General features: G+C 57.4%; 2 protein-coding genes across 2 annotated transcripts in view; both read left to right on the forward strand.

The window, feature by feature from the left end:
• Positions 1-7,631, forward strand: part of LOC104497771 (receptor-type tyrosine-protein phosphatase V-like) — a gene marked incomplete at its 5' end in the record, with an annotated part of 12,416 nt that extends 4,785 nt beyond the window's left edge. Inside the window, 10 exons of the mRNA XM_010141050.1 lie at positions 579-679; positions 1,312-1,584; positions 2,226-2,486; positions 3,032-3,304; positions 3,756-4,025; positions 4,588-4,857; positions 5,367-5,639; positions 5,920-6,192; positions 6,661-6,930; positions 7,285-7,631. Coding sequence (XP_010139352.1) covers positions 579-679; positions 1,312-1,584; positions 2,226-2,486; positions 3,032-3,304; positions 3,756-4,025; positions 4,588-4,857; positions 5,367-5,639; positions 5,920-6,192; positions 6,661-6,930; positions 7,285-7,631 — 2,611 coding nt within the window. The remainder of the gene's footprint in view (positions 1-578; positions 680-1,311; positions 1,585-2,225; positions 2,487-3,031; positions 3,305-3,755; positions 4,026-4,587; positions 4,858-5,366; positions 5,640-5,919; positions 6,193-6,660; positions 6,931-7,284) is intronic.
• Positions 7,632-7,925: 294 nt separating this feature from the next.
• LOC104497772 (receptor-type tyrosine-protein phosphatase V-like) overlaps positions 7,926-19,043 on the forward strand; it is a 14,411-nt gene continuing 3,293 nt past the window's right edge. The window contains exons 1-17 of the mRNA XM_010141052.1: positions 7,926-8,142; positions 8,351-8,623; positions 9,155-9,427; positions 10,285-10,554; positions 11,036-11,314; positions 11,554-11,688; positions 11,792-12,002; positions 13,419-13,486; positions 13,655-13,781; positions 14,124-14,171; positions 14,595-14,688; positions 15,550-15,640; positions 16,165-16,241; positions 17,062-17,196; positions 17,686-17,808; positions 18,288-18,448; positions 18,810-18,945. Coding sequence (XP_010139354.1) covers positions 7,926-8,142; positions 8,351-8,623; positions 9,155-9,427; positions 10,285-10,554; positions 11,036-11,314; positions 11,554-11,688; positions 11,792-12,002; positions 13,419-13,486; positions 13,655-13,781; positions 14,124-14,171; positions 14,595-14,688; positions 15,550-15,640; positions 16,165-16,241; positions 17,062-17,196; positions 17,686-17,808; positions 18,288-18,448; positions 18,810-18,945 — 2,718 coding nt within the window. The remainder of the gene's footprint in view (positions 8,143-8,350; positions 8,624-9,154; positions 9,428-10,284; positions 10,555-11,035; positions 11,315-11,553; positions 11,689-11,791; positions 12,003-13,418; positions 13,487-13,654; positions 13,782-14,123; positions 14,172-14,594; positions 14,689-15,549; positions 15,641-16,164; positions 16,242-17,061; positions 17,197-17,685; positions 17,809-18,287; positions 18,449-18,809; positions 18,946-19,043) is intronic.

Below are 19,043 nucleotides of genomic sequence, written 5' to 3' on the forward strand. Positions count from 1 at the left end.
GGCTGGGCCGTACACCGCAGTGGGGCCCAATGCCACTGCTTGGACGTGTGAGTATGATGGCCAGGGATGGCGGAGGACCTTGGTGGCCCTAGTTTTCTCCCTGCCTCTGGTCCCGGCTCTGAATCCAAAGGTCTCCTGCCAGAGCTCTGGTTGCAGAGAGCAATTCTTTTGCTTGGACCTGGCCAAAAGCTGCTCCGGGACCTGGCTCTGGGACACAGAGATAGTGCAGTAGTTTTGCTGGTTTGAACTGGAGGTTTTGGGAGGGAAATAGATCTTTGGTCCTTTGCTGTCAAAGATATATTTTGGTAGCACCTGATAACCTCTTCCTGGTGGATGTCCCTGATGTGCCAGGTGCTGTGCAAATGCAGCTAAAGAAGCCAGGCTCTGGCAGGTCAAAAAATTGAGGGTAGCCCTCCCAGCCCCCAGCTTGTTGCACTGTTCCAGCTTTCTCCACCTTCTGGCCTCAGGCTGATCAGGGCTCTGAGAAAGGATGACTTCCACCACCACAGTCCTGGTTTGCTGATGACATCATGTCCACAGCACTGCAAACAGTCCTGTCCCTGGACTGGCCCTCCTAGATGTTCCCAGGACAAGCAGGGGGGGAACGGAGAGGGCAAGCCCAGCCTCCTGGACAGAGCAAGACTTATGCCGGGCGGCAGGGAAGTGTTGGCCTTCACTAGTGAGGAGCAACAAATTATGGAGGTGCCAAGCTGCAAACTCAGAGCTGTTGTGGCCAGTGACTCACCCTGGCCCTGGGCAGAGGCTCTGGTCAGGCACATGCTGGAAGAACCGGGGAGCCCACAGGTGACAAGTCTCCAGCTCTTTCCTGCTCCTCCGGCCAGCGCGGGGAGCTGGAGCCTGCTTACTGCTGACTCTGCAGCTGGGGTTTGGAAGAGCTCCACACCCCCAGCTGGTTCATTTCTGCCATGAAGTGACTCGGACACGATCCCTGCTGGTGCTGTCTGCAGCTCCGAGCTGAACAGAAGTCCCCGGTGCCAGACGCGCGAGCCAGGGGCCTCCAGCCAGCAGTTCGGTCGAGGCCAGTTCCTGGGAAGATCCTAAGCTCATGACAGGACACGAATGCAGAGGAGGGGGACTTTTAGGAATTTCCCAGCAGGGCTGCCAGCTTTGTCTGGGCTGGACTAGACCAGGAATGGTTGTGTTAGGGAGTGGAGACATCACGCTCGAAAAGAATGTCTAAGGCTGGATGTAACCCTGCAGATAATGGCGCAGGGAGCGAGGCTCAGGGTGTGTGGGGTGCTAAGAACCCCGTAATCCTGATGCACCCAATGCTGTTCCCTTCCCTTCCAGACCCCCTGAGCCCTGGCAATGTGACCCTGAGCAGGACAGAGGAGCAGAGCTCCTTGCAGGCTCGCTGGAGCACCCCAGCGGGAGAGAGGGACTTCTACCTGGTGACACTGCAGGAGGGAGAGGACGGTGCTCCGACAAGGAACATCTCCGTCGATGGAGACAACAGTCGTGTTGCCTTCCACGGGCTGAGCCCCGGGAAGCAATACTCTGTCCAGGTGACGGCAGTGGCTGGCCCTTACCAGGCATCAGCCCGCAGCACAGCAGCTTGGACACGTAAGCAGAAAGCCCGAGCCTGTCTTTCCAAGGACGTTTCTGCCACCACATGGAGATGCTGGTGGCCAGAGGGAGGCTGGTGGGATGGGGAGGGAGATTGTGGCAGGAGTGGACCTGGGGCTATGCAGCGCAGTGGCACCGACTTTCAAGAGTAGGCTGTGGGTCAGAGCAGCAAAATCTGCTGTCCCATAGTCCCTCCCCCAGGGAGGATGGACTCAGAGGTCCTTGGCAGACTTATGCCAGATAGGGTCGGATGCGAATCAAGACTAGATCCTACTCCGTAACCTTTGGACTTGGGGTTCAGCATGCTTCAGGACAGCTTCCCTTCCCTCCCTTCACAGGAGCATGTTTGGCGAGTAGTGAAGCACCACCAGTCCCCCCCAACATCTCCCAGTCCCTCCGGGTGACTTGTGGAGCTATGGTTGGTGCTCTCCCAGAGCTGCCTCCCCGGGAAGGAAGGACCGGAGCCCTGAACCATGTGGGGAGGCATTCACTCAGCCCCTGGTGTTGGGAGCAGTCGAAGGGTCTCTCCTGGCAGCCTTGGCTGCCCTTGTTTGGTGGGGAGACCGTGAGAGCAATCGGACTACTGGATACACTACCCCAGGCCAGTGACATGCCTGACCCTTCCTTGTCCTTTGCAGAGCCACTAGCACCATCTGGTGTGAGTCTGTCCAGCCAGGGGAGCCCCTACAGCCTGCTAGCCAGCTGGGACGAGGCGGCAGGAGAGGGCTACGTGCTGGCCCTCAGCCCCGTGGAGCAGCCCGTAAAGAACAGCTCGCTACTCAGAGGTGTCACCAACTTCACCTACGAGGGCCTCCGCCCTGGCACCCTCTACACCTTTGAGGTCAGCACCGTGGCTGGCCCCTATACCTCCTCACCCCGGCGCATCACCAACTGGACATGTGAGTGCTGCAGCCCTCACCGCAGCCAGCCCCGCGGTTCCCACTGGATCTTGCCCTTCCCCATGATGTTGTGCTGCAGGGCATGTGCTAGCACTGGCCTGCTGCAGCTTCACGCAGTAAAATGGCAAAAGGATCAGGAGGAGAGCAGAGGTGCTGCTGGATGTGTCCCACTCTGGTCTGTACCCCAATCGCCCAGCACAAGGGTCAGCAGAGCCCAGCACTCTCCTCCTCCTCCCTCGGGCCATGCTCCTGTGGTGTTGCTCATGCTGCCTCTGCCCTGAACCACCTCTCCCCTGCCTTGGTCCAGACCATCCCACCTCCTTCAGCTCCAGAGCAGTCCTCCCTCACCCCAGTCTGAACTCTGTGCTGGCCCAGTCCTTGCCATACTGGTGTCACAGGGGTGTCAGTGGCCTGCTCAGACCCTGCAGGTGGCCAGAGCACCTGGATGTGGGAAGGGGCTGCAGCCCCAGCACACTTTGGGTTGTACTTCTGCCAGGTGACCCTAGTCTGGGTGCAGCTGTGACTCTAGAACTTTCCTCTCCTAGATCCTTTGCCCCTGGAGCAGCTGACCCTCAGCAATCATGGCCACAGCACCTCTCTGCAAGCCTCCTGGAGAGCAGCTCCTGCAGGCAGCACCGGCTACGCAGCCACCCTTTGGGAAACCAAGTCCCAGGAGCTTGTCAGGAACATAATTGTGGGGAGCAACTGGACAAATGTCACCTTTGAGGACCTGGTCCCTGGGCGGCAGTATACACTGGAGGTGGCTGCTCTGGCTGAATCTTACAGGTCCGCTCTGCGATCGGCCACAGACTGGACGTGTGAGTGTGACAGCCCTACCTCAACCCGACTGCAAACTGCAACCGGGGGCTGCCAACGAGCACAGAAGGCTCACGGCATGAAGGGAAGGCAGAGTGTGGACCATGTATGGGGGAGTGAGGGAGCCAGGAGCAGGGATGCATAGACAGACGGAAGAGTGGAAGGACAACCAGAGCCACATTCAGCCGGGTTGGAAGTAAAAGGGTCTTCAGTGTAGGAGAAACAGATCACTGAACAGAAGATGTTTCCGAATGCCACCCGGTAGGAAGAGTGGAGGCCTGCTCCCACATTTGTTGCGGAGCAGAAGCTGTGCTGGGGTTTGATTTCTGATCAGAGCCCACCAGGAACAGGCAGGGGAGGGTGTCCAGGACAAACACACACAGGCCCCCACTCCGCACCATGGCAGCTCCACCACGACTGCCCCTTACTGCCTGGATGTCTCTTCTCTCTCAGACCCCCTGGCTCCGGCCGGCGTGACCCTGACCAACACCCGACACCCGCTGGGACTCTCTGCCTTCTGGGACAAGGCTGCTGGTGATGTGGACCAGTTCCACCTCCAGCTCTACAGCAAGAGCCATCCAGCACAGAGGAACATCTCAGTGGGGCCAAACACCCACAACTTCACGTTCCTGGGGCTGTCCCCTGGTATTCAGTACTTCCTGAAGGTGACCGTCCTCTCTGGCCCGTACAGATCCTCGTCACACTTTGCCACTGAGTGGACATGTGAGTGAGAAGTGTCCCCAGCCTCCTGCAGGGACAGGGCATGCCGGCACTGCCTGCAAGACTGGCAGGGACATGGATTTTAGGAGGAGAGAAGGCTCCAGTGAGACCTGCATGCTCCTTGCCCCTGGGTGTCACAGCATGTGTCATGAGTGACGTGCTGTCTGCTGGCTGCTGGGCCCCAAAAGACCCTTTTCCCCAGTGCAGTCTTTCCCCAGCCAAGTCCTGCCTAGACCACTTGTGAGCTCAAGGCCAGCATGGTACTGGTGGGAGGGGGATGCGAGAGGAAGCACAGAGTCCCATACAGGCTTGCTGCTTCCTGTCCATGGAGCAGAGCAGCCCACTGGGGAGCTGCGTTCTTTTCTGTCAGGACAGCACCCTCCTGCTAGCAGCACCCTGGGGACATGCACAGGCAACTCGCTTGTCCCCCAGGATGACAGGAGAGCTGGCACTCAGCTGTCACCACTTCTCCTTTAGCCCTGTGCAGAGGTGTAGGCTGTGTCCTGTCTTCTCCAACTACTCTTCTCCACCATGTCATGGATCTCCATGCTGTGTTTCCCTCTAGATCCACTGGCTCTGGCTAACGTGAGTGTGCAGCCTGGACGGAGACCCCAGGAGCTTCATGTGAGCTGGGTGGAGTCAGGCGGTGGCAGAGACCACTTGGTACAGCTCTCAGTGGCCGAGTCCCTGTCCATCATCAGGAATGTGTCCGTCCCCCGAGGAGTCACCCAGCTCGACCTGGAGGGGCTGGTGCCAGGGTCACGGTACCATGTGGAGATTATTTCTCAGGCCGGACCTCATCGCACCTCCTCTCAGACCGCCATCGGCTACACTGGTAGGAATGCAGCTCCTCTGCACCCATCCCCGCCCCTGGTACCAGCCTGTCTCTGACCTGGTGAGGGGCTGGGGACCCAGACAGGGGTCCCAGCGGCCCCCACCCCCGCCCCTGGTACCAGCCTGTCTCTGACCTGGTGAGGGGCTGGGGACCCAGACAGGGGTCCCAGGGCTGCTCTGCAGGAGAGCTCTGAGACTGTGTCCCCACAACCCTACTGGTGCCCATCTCCTACTCTTTTGTTGGGACCCTCCCTCATCCTGAGCCCAGCAGCTCAGAAGCGCAGGCTGTGAACCTGCCCCAGCTCTCTGGGACAACGGGGTCTCAGGCCGTGACGGTGACACACTGTTATCACCTGGGACATGGAGAGAAGCTTTGATCTGCTGCTCTCAGCAGTCTTTAGACAGTGTGTTACACGCCCACAGCCCTGCAGCTCCCAGGCTCAGTCCCAAACTAGAGTCAGTCCTGAGCAGCGCAGGTTTGTCCCCCATAATGCCATCTCTCTCCTGCAGTCCCGCTGCCCCCTCTGTCTCTATCGGCAAGCCCTGTCAGCACTGCCTGGGCACTGGCTGTGCACTGGGAGACCCCTCCCGGGCAGAGGGACAGATACCTGCTCAGCGTGCACGAGGAGGGCTCTTCTGCATCAGTGAGGAGCCTGGAAGCAGAGAAAGACAGCACCAACATCACCCTGACAGGGCTGGAACCAGGAACTTGCTATCTTATCGGGATCTGGGCGGTAGCTGGAGCCTACCACTCTCTGCCCGAGAATGTCACTGGCTGCACAGGTGAGCATCCACCCCTCCCACGGTGATTTGGGCAGGAGCACTGAGAGGATGGGATGGAGTGGGATGGGATGGGATGTTTGCACCCAGGGAGAGGAGTTTCCTGTGATGCTGCCTGCAGTCATCTCCTGCCTCTTGCAGCCTTGTACCACAGGGGCACAGAGCGCTTGCTGGCTGCTTGCTGCTGGCTGCCTGGGGAAAGCCAGACTCCTCCCTGGAGATGGTTGCATGCTCAGAACTGGATCTTTTCCTCTCTGACTCATGTGTCTGTCTCCCCTCACAGTTCCTGCTGCACCGACAAACCTGAGCCTTACCAACCCAGGTAGCTCCTCAGAGCTTTACACGTTCTGGAACAAGCCTCCCGGCAGGAGGGACCTCTACCGTGTCACTCTGTATAGCCTCAGCACCCAGAGCAGGGTCTGGGTCCAGACCTTGAGTCCAGATGCCCAGAACATCACCTGGACTCACTTGGAGGCAGGCAGCAGGTTTGCTGTGCAGGTCACTGCCATGAAAGGCTCATTCGAAGCTTCCTCCACCAATGTCACCCAATGGACATGTGAGTCTGATGGGTTGGGTTGGACACAGCACTCCACTGTGCCCCAGAGCCTCCACCTGAGCCTTGCAGAGCACCCACCACCACCTTCCCCATCCCAACCCATCCCCACTGTGCCCCTGGCTTCTATATAGGTATCCCACCCTGCTGCTCACTGTCCTTGCTCCCTCCTGGACACAGATCCAATCCCTCCTATCCACCTCAAAGGCTCCGGGCATCTCCCCTGCCATGTCCAACTGCAAACCCTGGGGATATTGCACTCAGAGCCGCCTGCACTGTCTGCCCATTTGTACCCATGCTTCCCTCTGGGAGCATCTCTGGTGGCCAGCCTGCCCACCACCCACTGGGAGCTAGGGGCTGGAGTCCAGCACTGCCAGAGCCCAAGGAACCACTGGGCAAAGCAGCCGGCTCCTAGCCCTGAGCAGTGAGTGGTGGCACACGGGGGCTGACTGCCTCCCTGTGGCTTTCCAGATCCCTTGGCCCCTGACAACCTCACCCTGGGCAGCTCCTCTGCCTCCGCGCTGCAAGTCTCCTGGGCAGCGAAGGGGCGAGGAGCAGAAGGCTACGTGGTGGATGCCTACGACACAGCCTCCAGCAGTCGCGTTGGGCGCGTGGCGCTGGGTTGGGGTGCCAGGAGTCACGTCTTCAGGAACCTGAGCCCCGGCACCCGTTACAGCGTGGTAGTGAGGGCCACAGCTGGGCCTTTCCACAACAGCACCCCCAACCTCACCCACTGCACACGTGAGTATGATGCTCTCCTTGCAGCCAGGTGTCCTCCACCATAGCTCCCCCTTCCCAGTACTGGTGCAGACAGATCCTGCCTTCCTCTCCCAGCCACACGGCCCCCAGTGCCTGCTGGATGCAGCCTGGAGATTCTGTGTGTGACCCTGTGGCTTGGCCATCCATGTCCCTGGTAGGTGTCCACAGCCATCCACAGGCTCAGACAGCTGCCACGGAGTCAAGGGCAAAGCCAGCCCTTGGGACCTTGCGAGGCTGAGCCACCACCTGCAGCGCAGGCTTGGCACAGACGTAGAACATCTGCTTTCCCTCAGCCCAGACTCTGGCTCCCAGCAGTGACTTGTGTCTCCTCCCCAGGCCCGCTGCCCCCAGCTGCCGTGCGCTGGCTGAGCATGGGGCACACTGACAGGCTGAGCGCATCCTGGGGACCTGCGGCCGGGGGCCGAGACAGCTACACCCTGACCCTGTACCATGTGTGGCTGGGCACTGTGGCAGCTACAGTCTCTCTCAGGAGGGACACCCACAACTTCACCTTCACGGACCTGGCCCCAGGGTACGAGTATTCCCTGGAGGCCAGTGCCACAGCTGGACCGTACCAGGCAGTGGCACCCAACATCAGTGGCTGGACATGTGAGTACCTGGAGGGGTGTTGCCTGCAGAGGGTGGGAGACGTTGCACCGCTGGGTGGTCCTGAGGAGGACTGAGAGATTTGCAGAGGGACCTGGTGCCTTTGGAGATGTGCACACGCATGTGCATGGGTGCAACATGCAGCAGTTAGTGCAGGGACACAGGGTTACCCTCATGGGCACGTGGATGTTCAGCTGTAGACTTGCATAAGCACATGCTGATGACATGCAGGGTTGCCCAGCTGTGCCCGCGTGGGGACATGCCCATGCTGCCCCATCTCCCTGGCCCTCAACCAGTCTCATCCAGCAGGTAGAAACGACATTACCATGAAGATGCATTAAATGAATCTGTGTAGTACAAGAGGCTAATCCATGGTCCTCCCTGGAGAATGGGTCTTTGCTCTGGAGACGGACTGGTCCAGCGCTTCTCCCCACCCAGAAACGTTTGAGGGCTGGAGAGAGCATAACACCGTGCCAGCTCTGCCCAGGCAGCTGCACCCTGGCTGGGTGCTGAAGGACACAGCTGTGACAAAGACGCTCCAGCTGGTCTATGGGAATGAGGGTGACCTGAGTGAAGCAGGGTTGGCGTGTGAGGGACCGCAAAGGGTGAGCAGCATTAAAGGCGAGGTGGGATGAGGAGGGAAAAGAGAAACGTGAGGAGGAGGAGGAGAGTGCCAGAGGTTGTCTACAAGTCCCAGCCCTCAGGGAGCATTTTCCTGCTGCACAATGTTGCATCAAGCATCTGTCTCCTTCCGCACGGTATCCAGTCCCTAACATCAGGTCTGGTGACTCCCCAGGCCCGCTGCCTCCAGCCGCTGTGTGCTTGCTGAGCACGGGGCACCCCGACAGGCTGAGCGCATCCTGGGGACCCACGGCTGGGGGGCGAGATGGCTACACCCTGACCCTGTATCATGCGCGGCTGGGCACCGTGGCAGCTATGACCTCACTTGGGAGAGACACCTACAACTTCACCTTCACGGGCCTGGCCCCAGGAAGCAAGTATGCGCTGGAGGTGGTGTCCATGGCAGGGTCCTACCGAACACCTGCAGGGAACGTCAGCAACTGGACATGTGAGTACTCCATTTTGAGGGCAATATGTGCCTTGCTGGGCAGTCACAAAAGCTCACAGTAAAGGACATGTCTCTGGTGACCTTCATGGCAGAGCCCAAGCCCTGCCTGGACTCAAGGCCATGTCAGTGCCATGGCACTGAGCAGGGCTCTGCCCACCCTCACCATCAGCTCCACCAGCCTGCGTTAGGCTGGCTGAAGCTCCCAGGGCTGTGCTTCAGAGGAGAGGCATGGAGGAGGCTGCAGCAGGCAGGGGCATTCACCTTTCCCTCCCCTCTACCTGGCCAGGTGTTCCCTCCTTACCCCCCTCCGGGTGTCTCGCCCCAGCTGGGACAGGGCTGCCTCTGCTCAGAAGGTGTGACCTGAGGCTTTTGTAGGAGCTGCTTTTAGCTGCCTCCAGGCTGGTGGGTGCAGCCATCCAGCCAAGGCGAAGAGCCCTGTCCTGTAGGGTGCATCCCTTCTGATGACACCACCAAGATACCCAGGCAACGTCCTCAGATCCTTCACTGACGTCTCCCATCCTGTCTTTCCAGATCCCCTGGCACCTCGTAATGTGTACATGACAAACCAGGGGTATCCCAACAGGCTGAGCGCGTCCTGGCGAGCTGAACCCCAAGGCCAGGACAGTTACAGGCTCCTCCTCTATCATTCGGGATCAGGTATTGTGGCAGCCAATGTAACTGTTGGGAAAGGCTCCAGCAAATTCACCTTTTCTGGCCTGGCTCCAGGACACAAATACCTGCTGGAAGTGGTGGCCATGGCAGGACCCTACGCAGCATCTGCAGGAAACATCAGCGACTGGACAAGTAAGTGGCAAGAGCTGGAGGTCCTGACACCGTGCATGCGCTTCAGCCTTCCCCAGCTGGGCAGGCTCAGCACCTGCAGCGGGATGGGGCCGGGACGCAGCTGCGACTGCTGCCTGCAAGCTGCAGGTACCACCGTAGCCATGGGACTGTGGTGGAGGGGAGGCCATCCTATTGCCCATCGGATGGTCTGGCAGCTGTGGTTGCTGTTGGAGGAGGCAGAGCCTGCTCCTGACAAAAGCTGGATCCTCCAGGCAGGAGTGGCTGAACAGGAGCAAGGGATCCCGTGGCAGTAGTGCTGCTCTGGCGAAGTTCACCTGCAGCCCAGGAGACCACGAGGCCCTACAGCCAGGGAGCCACACCCCACCGTACCCTCCGCCTTTCTCCCAGGCACTCAGAAAATTCCTCGCATGGTGGATACGTGGAGGCTGGCCTTTTTTTGTTGTTGTTTTTTGATTCTTTTTTTTGTTTTAAAGAATGTGGAAATTGCAGATAAGCACAATAAGCCTTTTCATGTGCTTGTCCCCACAGTCCCTGCTTGGGGAATCCAGAGGTCTCTGCTCCCACGCTCAGCCAGCCCCTGGCAGGGTGCTGGAAGTCATGTGCAGAGCCCTTGAGGCAGATTGCTAATGAAACCTGCTAATTAACAGGAGGAAGAACCCATCCCCTCACGCTCCCCACTCTGCTTGTCCTCCAACTGCCCTTTAGAGGTCATTTCTGGTAGTGGCAGCCAGCAGACATGTTGTCACTGAGCACGCAAAGTGTTCTTGCACATTACCCATCTTCCACTCGTATCTCTGTAGGATGGAAGAGCTTACCTGCATGCCAGTAACTCTGCCCTGGTGTCCTTTTCACCGTAGCCCCCTCGGTTCCCCAAAATCTCTCTGCGGTGGCTGAAGGGAACAACACTATGCTCATCTCCTGGGGCAGCGTCTCTGGACAGCAGGATGACTGCCAGCTGTGGCGGCGGGACCCCAGGAACAGCTCGCTGTCCCGGCAACACGCCCTCGGCAGAGGGCAAGGCCAGCACCTTCTCCAGGGGCTGGTGCCAGGGAGGAACTACTCTGTCTCCTTGAGCTGCGTGGCTGGACCCTACTGGAGCAGCAGCAAACCCTTGGCAGTGCCAGTGGGTGGGTATGCGCTGCCATGGGGGTGGGGGGAGCGCAGGGGGGAAGGGGGAGAAGTGCCTGGGTGGTCTCAAGGCTGGATCAGTCCTTGGGGGTTAACAAAGGCGTGGGAAGTCTTCATGCTGGGAGATAAGGAAAGCCAGTAAGGTGACTTTCAGTTAACCATCAGCTCCCTAAGCAAGCGCCATCACAAAGACTTCCCATCTCCTCGTGGTCTTGCCACCTGGGAAGCAAAGCAGACTCTGCAGAGATGGCCATTGGTCTGCTTCTCCTATAAGACATCTGCTCAGGCCCTGACCTGTTCACCTTGTCCTGTGGCCTTTGGCACAGAAAGCTCCCAGGTCGCAGATGTCCAGCTTTGCTCCTCTCTCTCTGACCTAGGGACAGGCAGTAGAGAACTGCAGTGGCTCCAGGCTGATGCATGGGCTGAGGTTGGGGTTCCTCTGATCTGGTAAGGTCAGAGCCTGCCATATCTCCTTCGCAGAACCAAACCCAGTGGAGGATGTGCAATGCCTACCAGAGTCAAGGAGCCTTTACTTGTACTGGACTAGCTCTCCTGGAGATGTGGAGACTTACGAGGTGGTGACAGAGAGACTTTCTGATGGACCTCCCAGCTCCAAGTATGTCATGAACACTCCTACAAGCAAGGCCAGTCTGGAGGGGCTGGAGCCACACTCATCCTACCGAATCGTTGTGAACACAGTGGGCATGAACTCAATGAGGAGCCGGGCTGTGACTCTGGTCTGCAACACAACAGTGGAGGGTGAGTCTCCTTCTTTCTCACAACCTTGCCACAGACCTCAGGAGAAGACATCCAGCGTTGCTTGTTAGACCTGGGGACTCTTTGAGGTGCCTGTGAAGCTCATGGGGTCCTGCGCTGAACTGCAGTGGGTCAGGACTCTGGGCAGTGATGCTGGGACCAGTCACAGGCTGAGCAATGTGTGATGGGTCTGTGAGAGCAGGGACGCACTGACAGGCTGTGCTTGCTGGTTCCTCTTCCAGCTCTGCCTCCACCCCTGCGAACAGACGTCTTCCAGGTGGAGGCCAGCTCCACAGTTATCATTCCATCAGACCTGTTCAGCGAGGACAATGGCCAGATTGAGTATTATGGTGTTGTTGCTACCACTAACGATTCACGTAAGTGCCCCAGCACATCCCGATCTGCAGTGGCTCCCTGGAGGGCAGCAGGTCCCCTGGACATCACGGGGCTAGCACTGTCACCGTGTATATTCCCCTTCAGTGCTGAGGCCCACCCAGGAGATCATGTCCAGCACATGGTATGACCACTATTATGGGACAGAGGACTCCTACCTGGCTGTGTTGATCCCCAATCCCTTCCACCTGAGCCCCAGGAGCTCCCCCGAAACCTGGCGGGTGCCAGTGGGAACAGAGGAGTGCGGCCAGTCCAGGGCAATGTGCAACGGGAAGCTGAAAGCCAACGAACAGTACAGGTGATTGCTGCCAATGTCCCTCCCAGAAATTACACTCCGAGGAGGATGATGAGGAGCGAACAGCTCTTCCTAGGTACCGTATTGTCGTGCCTGGCAGGAGAAATGCGTGATGACCATTCCCATCCCCTGCCCACCACAGGCGTCATGATCCCTGGGCTGACACTGGAGAGTCTCCAGTTGGTTCCCAAGGTTTCAGATTGATTTCCCACCAAGCCCATCTATTCTTTCTTGCCAATGGCTCCTGCCCGACTGACTCACCCTCGGGCATGGCAGGGCTTTACTGCTCGACCCTAGCAGCCTCTGATATGGCTTTGTGCTCCAGCCAGCACAGCTGAAGCAGGGGACAGCCTGGGACAAGCCGGGTCCATGCTACGACACATTGGCCCAGACCAAGATTTGCCAGTGGCCTTGAGAGAAGCTTAACAACAGCACAAACACACAAGGATACTTCTCCACCCCCCAAATACTGCCCAGCCAGTCCGGGAGGGTCTGTCTGCCCTCCCTGCTTCCCCCTGCCGTCTTCACTCCAGCCTCCACCTCCTGCAGGGCAGCAGCTAACTCAGAGCCATCAGGCTGTCATCGATTCAGTGACACGTATTAACTGTCTGGTTTCTTGGGGCTAGAAGACCCCTTTGTACCTTTTCACGGCTTGTTTCCATTTTGGCTGCCCTAAACAACACTGTGCTGCTTCGCTAGGGTGCAGCTACTGCTGTAGCCCTTGTTCTCTAACTTTCAGTGAGGTGTTCATCAACAAGCCCCTCTCATTCTGTGGCTCCTGGATGCTCAGTTTCCAGAGAGATCTTAGCTCTGGCTGCTGCTGGAGGGGGCTCACATGAGACCGGGAGCTGTGAGGCTTGGCGTGTTCTCCTTGGGAGGAGGACGTAGGGCAGATCTCCACAGGGAGGAGGATGCACCAGCCACTTCTGCAATCATAAGGAAGGGTCTGGTGAGGGCTCAGCCCTCCCAGCTGAGGTGCCCCAGGTTCAAACAGTTACCCAGGCTCAGCTCTTTCAAGTCAACTCAATTAATGGGCTGATGTGAGCTAAGAGAGTGACTCAACCCAACTTCGTTTTCCCCATTTACTCTTGTCTTTCTCCATTTGTGTCTTATAAAAGAGCAGAAATTTGCTGCTTGTCTCTGCAAATAACCTTCAGAGCAGACGTGTTTCCCATTTGTGCTTTATAAACATTTTCTCATGTTCTCCCAAGGGCAACAAACTTGCCCAAGAGGCAGAAAAGAGAGGAAATACCATTTACACACATCCCCTAAATCTCTACCAGAAAACAAGCTTCTTCCAATACAGCACATCAAATCAGAGGCAGCTGTTCTGGTCCCCTGGGTCCCCCCACTGCCACCTCCGCGGGTGCTGTGCTCAGTCTGGATTGCCCCTTATGGCAGGACTCTGCTTTGCCCTAGGTTCAGCATTGCTGCCTTCACCAGATACGACCCTGTGGCCCCTGCAGTGACATTCACCATGTTCTCAGGTAAGGTGGAGAATGTCTTCCCTCCCTGACTGTGTAGGTTAGAGATAATTAACAACCTGACAATGGGAAGCCAGAGGGGGATCACAGGCTGTAGCAAATATAATAAAGAGAGTAAATGGAGCCATTTACTGACTCTTGCTTTTGTCCCTTCTCTCTTTTTTATTCCAGCTGCTGGATCCGGTGCAGACGCAACACTGCTCTCAATGCCAATAATCGCTGGAATCGTTGTGGGGTTTCTCTTGACACTTGCAGCTATTTTTGCTGTGGTATACTGGAAACAGCTCAGATCGAGGAGGTGAGGATGAGCCAGCTCTTATCTGGGGGGTGCATGCTGAGAACCCCAACCTTCAGTGCCAGGCCTGGAGGAGGTGCAGTGAGAGGTTATGAAAAGAGATTTGGGCAACCTAGGACTCCCACTAGTGGGGTTGGGCCGGGCCGGGCAAGCGCAGAAGCAAAGGGCAGAGGGGAGGGGGACCTGCCCACATGCAGTGAATTCAGACACCTCCACACGTGCAAGGCAGGTGCCTGAGGTGAGCGCTCCGCTCGCACACGCTCCACAAGCCACAGAAGGCAATATGCTCTCGGCGTCTGTCCCTGCACTTCACGAAGAGTAACATCTGCCGTGCTTTGATTCTAGAACCAAGGAGAGCAGCCTGCCCCAGGAGATGGTGACCTACAGCTTGAGGTGGGTACTGGAGTCTGCCCTCTCTGCATGTCCCCACTGCAGGTCACAGAGTTGTTTACCAACTTCCTTTCTCATACTTCGACTCAGGAAAAACCCAACTCTGTCTCCATTCCTTAGTTATTTTTTTTAAATCTCAGACTTCCCCATGTTCAGTATTTATTGCCCAGCTCCTTCCAAGTCAATGTATTTTCCACACCTCCTCTGCAAGGCTTCTGCAGTAGGAGAATGTCCTCACCACCCTGAAATTCCTCCCAATATTTAAACAATGTTCTGTTGGACCCACTTCCCTGGGCAATGACATGGGCTATAGACCATCCATGCGTGTGTCCCTCCCAGTCCTGCAGGTCTCGCTGGCCACCTGACTGGCCTGCCAGACCTCCCAGTAGCTAAAACAAGTTTTCCTCTGGACTTCATTTCACGCAGAAACGTCCATCGGCCGATTCCCATACAGAACTTCAAGCAGTACTATGAGATGAAGACAGCAGGTGCTAACCACGCTTTTTTCCAGGAGTTTGAGGTGAGACGAGACTCCTGCTAGAGACGAGAATTTCCCCTCTAGGTAGCTCATTCCTCAGCTGTTGGGTAGCTTGTATGGACTCTGCATCTCCAGGGACAGGAATCCATCTCTCTAGCAGTCCAGACACCCTACTAGGCAGTCTTGGAGGCCAAAGATTGGATGGACCAAGTGATCAGGCAATTCCTCTGATCGAAACTTGTTTTGTTCAAGTTCTGGTAGAAACGTGTTGTCTGGCATGAGGTGAACCAGCACTGTCCATAGTTGCTGGTGGACAAAGCTAAGGGCCCCAGGACTGGACTGGAGGTGAAGAGGCTGAGATCCACCTTGAGAGTGTTAGAAAAGAGCCTGCAACCCAGAGGACGGTGAGGAACCCTCTCAGAGCTATAGAGCCAGGCTGAGAAATTCGCCTCATGTTTCCTTCACTGGCTCCCATGCCAATATCTGCAGGCTCTGAATTGTTCTGCCAGCACCTCTGAAAGCCCCATCAGTGGTTGCAAACCCTCCTCAGATCTTCTTCTCTGGCCTTCTGAGCAAGGGCAGAGGCAGAAGCAGCACTGGTTTTGCAGCACAATATGTTTGTTTTCTCAGCACGAAGTGCTGTGAGCTTCTTGGTAGACTTCGGATTTTTGAGGTTCTTGTTCTTGGGCTTGTGCTCTTTTAAATACAAATATACTGTTGGAAAAGGCTCTGGGAAAAGTCACCTATGGCTCAGAGCCCACAGCCCATACCGAGGGAGGTGTAGTGCCCTGTGCATGGGTAACCCTCTAATATCCAGACAGAGCCATTGGCCAGGAGCAGAGCTGAGTTGGCCAGGAGCTCTCCAGGGGGTCATTTGTGCTTATCTTCGCCCCCGTCCTACAGGAGCTGAAGGAAGTTGGGAAGGAGCAGCCGAAGGTGGTAGCCGAGCTACCAGCGAATGTCTCCAAGAACAGATACCCACATGTGCTGCCCTGTAAGTGCTGTCTCCTCCCTCCTCTCCCCAGTATCTGGGGTGGGGGTTCACACTGCAGTGCACAGGGACGGGCTCCCCTTGCATTGCTGCAGGATTCACAGTGCCTGGCTCCTCTCCTGGAGAAGGAGTCTTGAAATGGACCTCAGTTTCCATTTTCCTGCTGGAGACTCAAGGCTTAAGGGTTGAGCCAGGGCTCAACCACCACCCTCACCTCCTCCAGAAGGCTGCTGGACAGATGGTGGGTGAGGCCATCACAGGGATGGGTCCCAGGTGGAGTTCAAAGGTGTGTCCCATGGCTTCTCTGATGAGCATCATGATAGCAGTTCTGCTCTCTTACCCTGCACTAACCCAACTGGCAGGCAATGCTCGCAGGGAGAAGGTGCCACCAGAGCATGGAGCCTCGCTGCTGGCTGGAGCATGTAGCTGCTGGGGCTTCTCCCAGTGCGTGACCCAGGTGAAGAGGAGATGGCCACGTCTTGGTGAAGGGCTGCCTCAGGGGCTCATGTGTGTGTGGTCTCTTTCAGATGATCACTCTCGGGTCAAGCTGAGCCAGCTGGGGGAAGATCCACACTCAGACTACATCAATGCCAACTTCCTGCCTGTGAGTGGCCACTTGCCTTCCCCACGGAGACATGGTCATAGGGCACTGTTAGAAAAATTCTGCCAGGACTGAGGTTGAGGAGGCTGGTGGGCAAGAGCTGCCACCAAAGCCACAGCCGGCACAGGCTGGCAAGGAGTTGGGGGTCAGGTGGAGGTGCATAGTTGCCCTTTAGCAGGGGTGGATGGAGACAGTCAGGTGGCAAGTGCCATGCCCACAGAGGTGTGAGTGTGGGGACACTAGCAATGCTTTCCGCTTTCTTCTTGAGGGCTAGTCTCTTCCTGTCAGCTCCCGCTTACCGCCCTGTCTCTGCCTGCTCTTTCTCCTTCTGCTCTGTGCAGCTGCGTTTGAACAACCCTGGAGCTGTGTCCGCATCCTCCATCCGGGAGGTTTCCCCAGGTAACAGGCAGGACACATAGCATGGACTCGTGGGTGTGTGGAGCCATGGGGCATGTGTGTGTCAAAGGGGCGAAGGCAAAACAGCAGCCTGAGACCTTGCATGCTCACCCCACCTTCAGCCGTGACCAGGGAGCACAAGAAAAACCTAGATCCATCTTTCCCTGGTCAGGCTGAGAGAGGAACTGCTTAGAGGGAGACAGCGGGGGTCACGTCTTTATTCCAAATATGTAGAAGGCATGTGCTGGGCAGCACACGCTTTCTGTGAAATCATCTCCTTCCGAGATCAGCTGCCTGGGAACTGCGCCTGCATGGGCTAAGGGTGATGGGCTTCCTCCCTCTGCCGCAAAGGCAGACCAGGCACCGCCTCTCTCCCAGGGCAGGATTCACCTGCCTTGACAACTCCTCCTGTCTGCCTCTTGCTCAGGGCTATACATCCCAGCAGGAGTTCATTGCCACCCAGGGGCCCCTGAAGAAAACAATAGATGACTTCTGGAGGCTGGTGTGGGAGCAGAACGTCTGCAACATCATCATGCTGACCGTGTGCATGGAGAACGGGCGGGTATGTTGGCACTGCCATATGCCAGCCCCAGCCAAGCCCAGGCCTGGTCGTATGAGCAGAGCCCAGGGCTGGGTTTGTTCCCCTGGGGGGAAGAGGGGCTGATGTGGGCAGCTCAGCATTAGCTTGGGGTAGGAAGGTGCAGAAGCAGAACTTAGCTGGAACCATGCCCATCACCTTCAGATGTTTCTGCAGCATCTGAAATTAAGCCTTGCCACTGGATGAGACACCACATGTGGACTGGTTCTCTAGCCTCCAGAGATGATGAAACCCACACAGGTCCTTTTCTCTGGAGGAGGCTGAGATCCAAGTGAAGGGTTGACAGGGGAGAGCCATGCAAAGCTCCTGGTGGAAAGGGGAAGCACTCCAAGTCCTGCCCTGGCTACCCACACAGCTGCAGCTCTCCAGATGCTCCCAGGGAGCTAGGAGGTCACCCAGTGGGACCTGGGCCCTCACTGGCCTCACTGTGACCCCATCCTACCTGTCCTCTAGGTCCTCTGTGATCATTACTGGCCTTCCGAATCTGCCCCCGTCTCCTACGGGCAGGTCCGGGTCCACCTGCTGACGCAGAGCAGCTCTGAGGAGTGGACCATGCGTGAGTTCAAACTATGGCACGTGAGTAAGGATCCAAGAGGACTCAGGGACCTGTCAAGGGTTGGGGTTTTGCATGGGATGCTGTGCCATTTCTCCTTGCTGGTGGTGGTACAATTTCCTTTCCCTGCCATTGGCCGAGTTCAAAGAAGATCCAGCCCCCTGAGGAGCAGTCTATCACTTCAGACTTGGTAACACAGAAGCAACCAACATGTATCACCCCTACTGTCCACCCTTGCTGTCTTCTTCCCACATCCCTGCCCTGGGACACAGACTGCAGCATCAAGAGCATGTTCCCCAGCAGTCAAAGACAACTCACATGCCTTACCCTGGCAGGGGACTGTGGGGGAGGACAGAGGAGCAGGAGCACCATGCCTGGCGCTGGCTGTTCCTTGCAGCCGAGTGGGGTGTCTCCCAGTCCCTGGGTGCTCCCAGGGATGTGGGGTGCAAGCATGTCCCTGTCCCAGTGGGCTACACACCAATCACCAGCTTCCCCCTGGCAGGAGGGTCTCCAGGCAGAGCGGCATGTGTCCCACCTGCACTACACAGCGTGGCCTGACCATGGGATCCCAGAGTCCACGACTTCCATTATGAACTTCAGAGAGCTGGTCCGGGAGCACATCCAGAGCACCAAGGGTGCGGGGCCAACCCTCGTGCACTGCAGGTGAGGCTCTGTTCTGGGAACAGCAGGAGGGCACAATGGGAGAGGTCATGGGGTCCCCACAAACGGGGAGGAAAAGCAGTGCCTGGAGGACACAGACGGTTTGTAGAGAGTCTCCTGCTCGGGCGTTGGGGATCACAGGGCTGCTGGCCCTCCAGTCCCAGGGGAAGGGGCAGCTGAGGATAGTCAGCACCAACCCAGGGCAGTCTGGATGGCTCCTCAGCCATGTCATGCTGGACCAGTGTCCCAGGGTGCTTGTACTGCTGGCCAGGGTGCAGCATCTGGGAGCCGTGTCTCGCGCAGGAGGGGAGCCCATCAGCTGTGGGGTCAGGTGCTGTTTAACCCTTGCTGTCTGTGCTCTCAGTGCTGGGGTGGGCCGCTCTGGCACCTTCATTGCCCTGGACCGGCTGCTGCAGCAGATGAAGCAGGAGAAGGTGGTGGACACGTTTGGTGTTGTTTACACCTTGCGGATGCACCGTTACCTGATGATTCAGACGCTGGTAAGACCTCAGCTCTGCTAGCTTTTACACCATGGAGCGAACAGACAGATAAGCTGACCCGCCAGCACCCCAGGCTGGTCCCCAGGCTGGTCCCCAGG

This window comes from Buceros rhinoceros, unplaced genomic scaffold, assembly GCF_000710305.1.
Source record: "Buceros rhinoceros silvestris isolate BGI_N320 unplaced genomic scaffold, ASM71030v1 scaffold13778, whole genome shotgun sequence".
NCBI lineage: Eukaryota > Metazoa > Chordata > Aves > Bucerotiformes > Bucerotidae > Buceros > Buceros rhinoceros.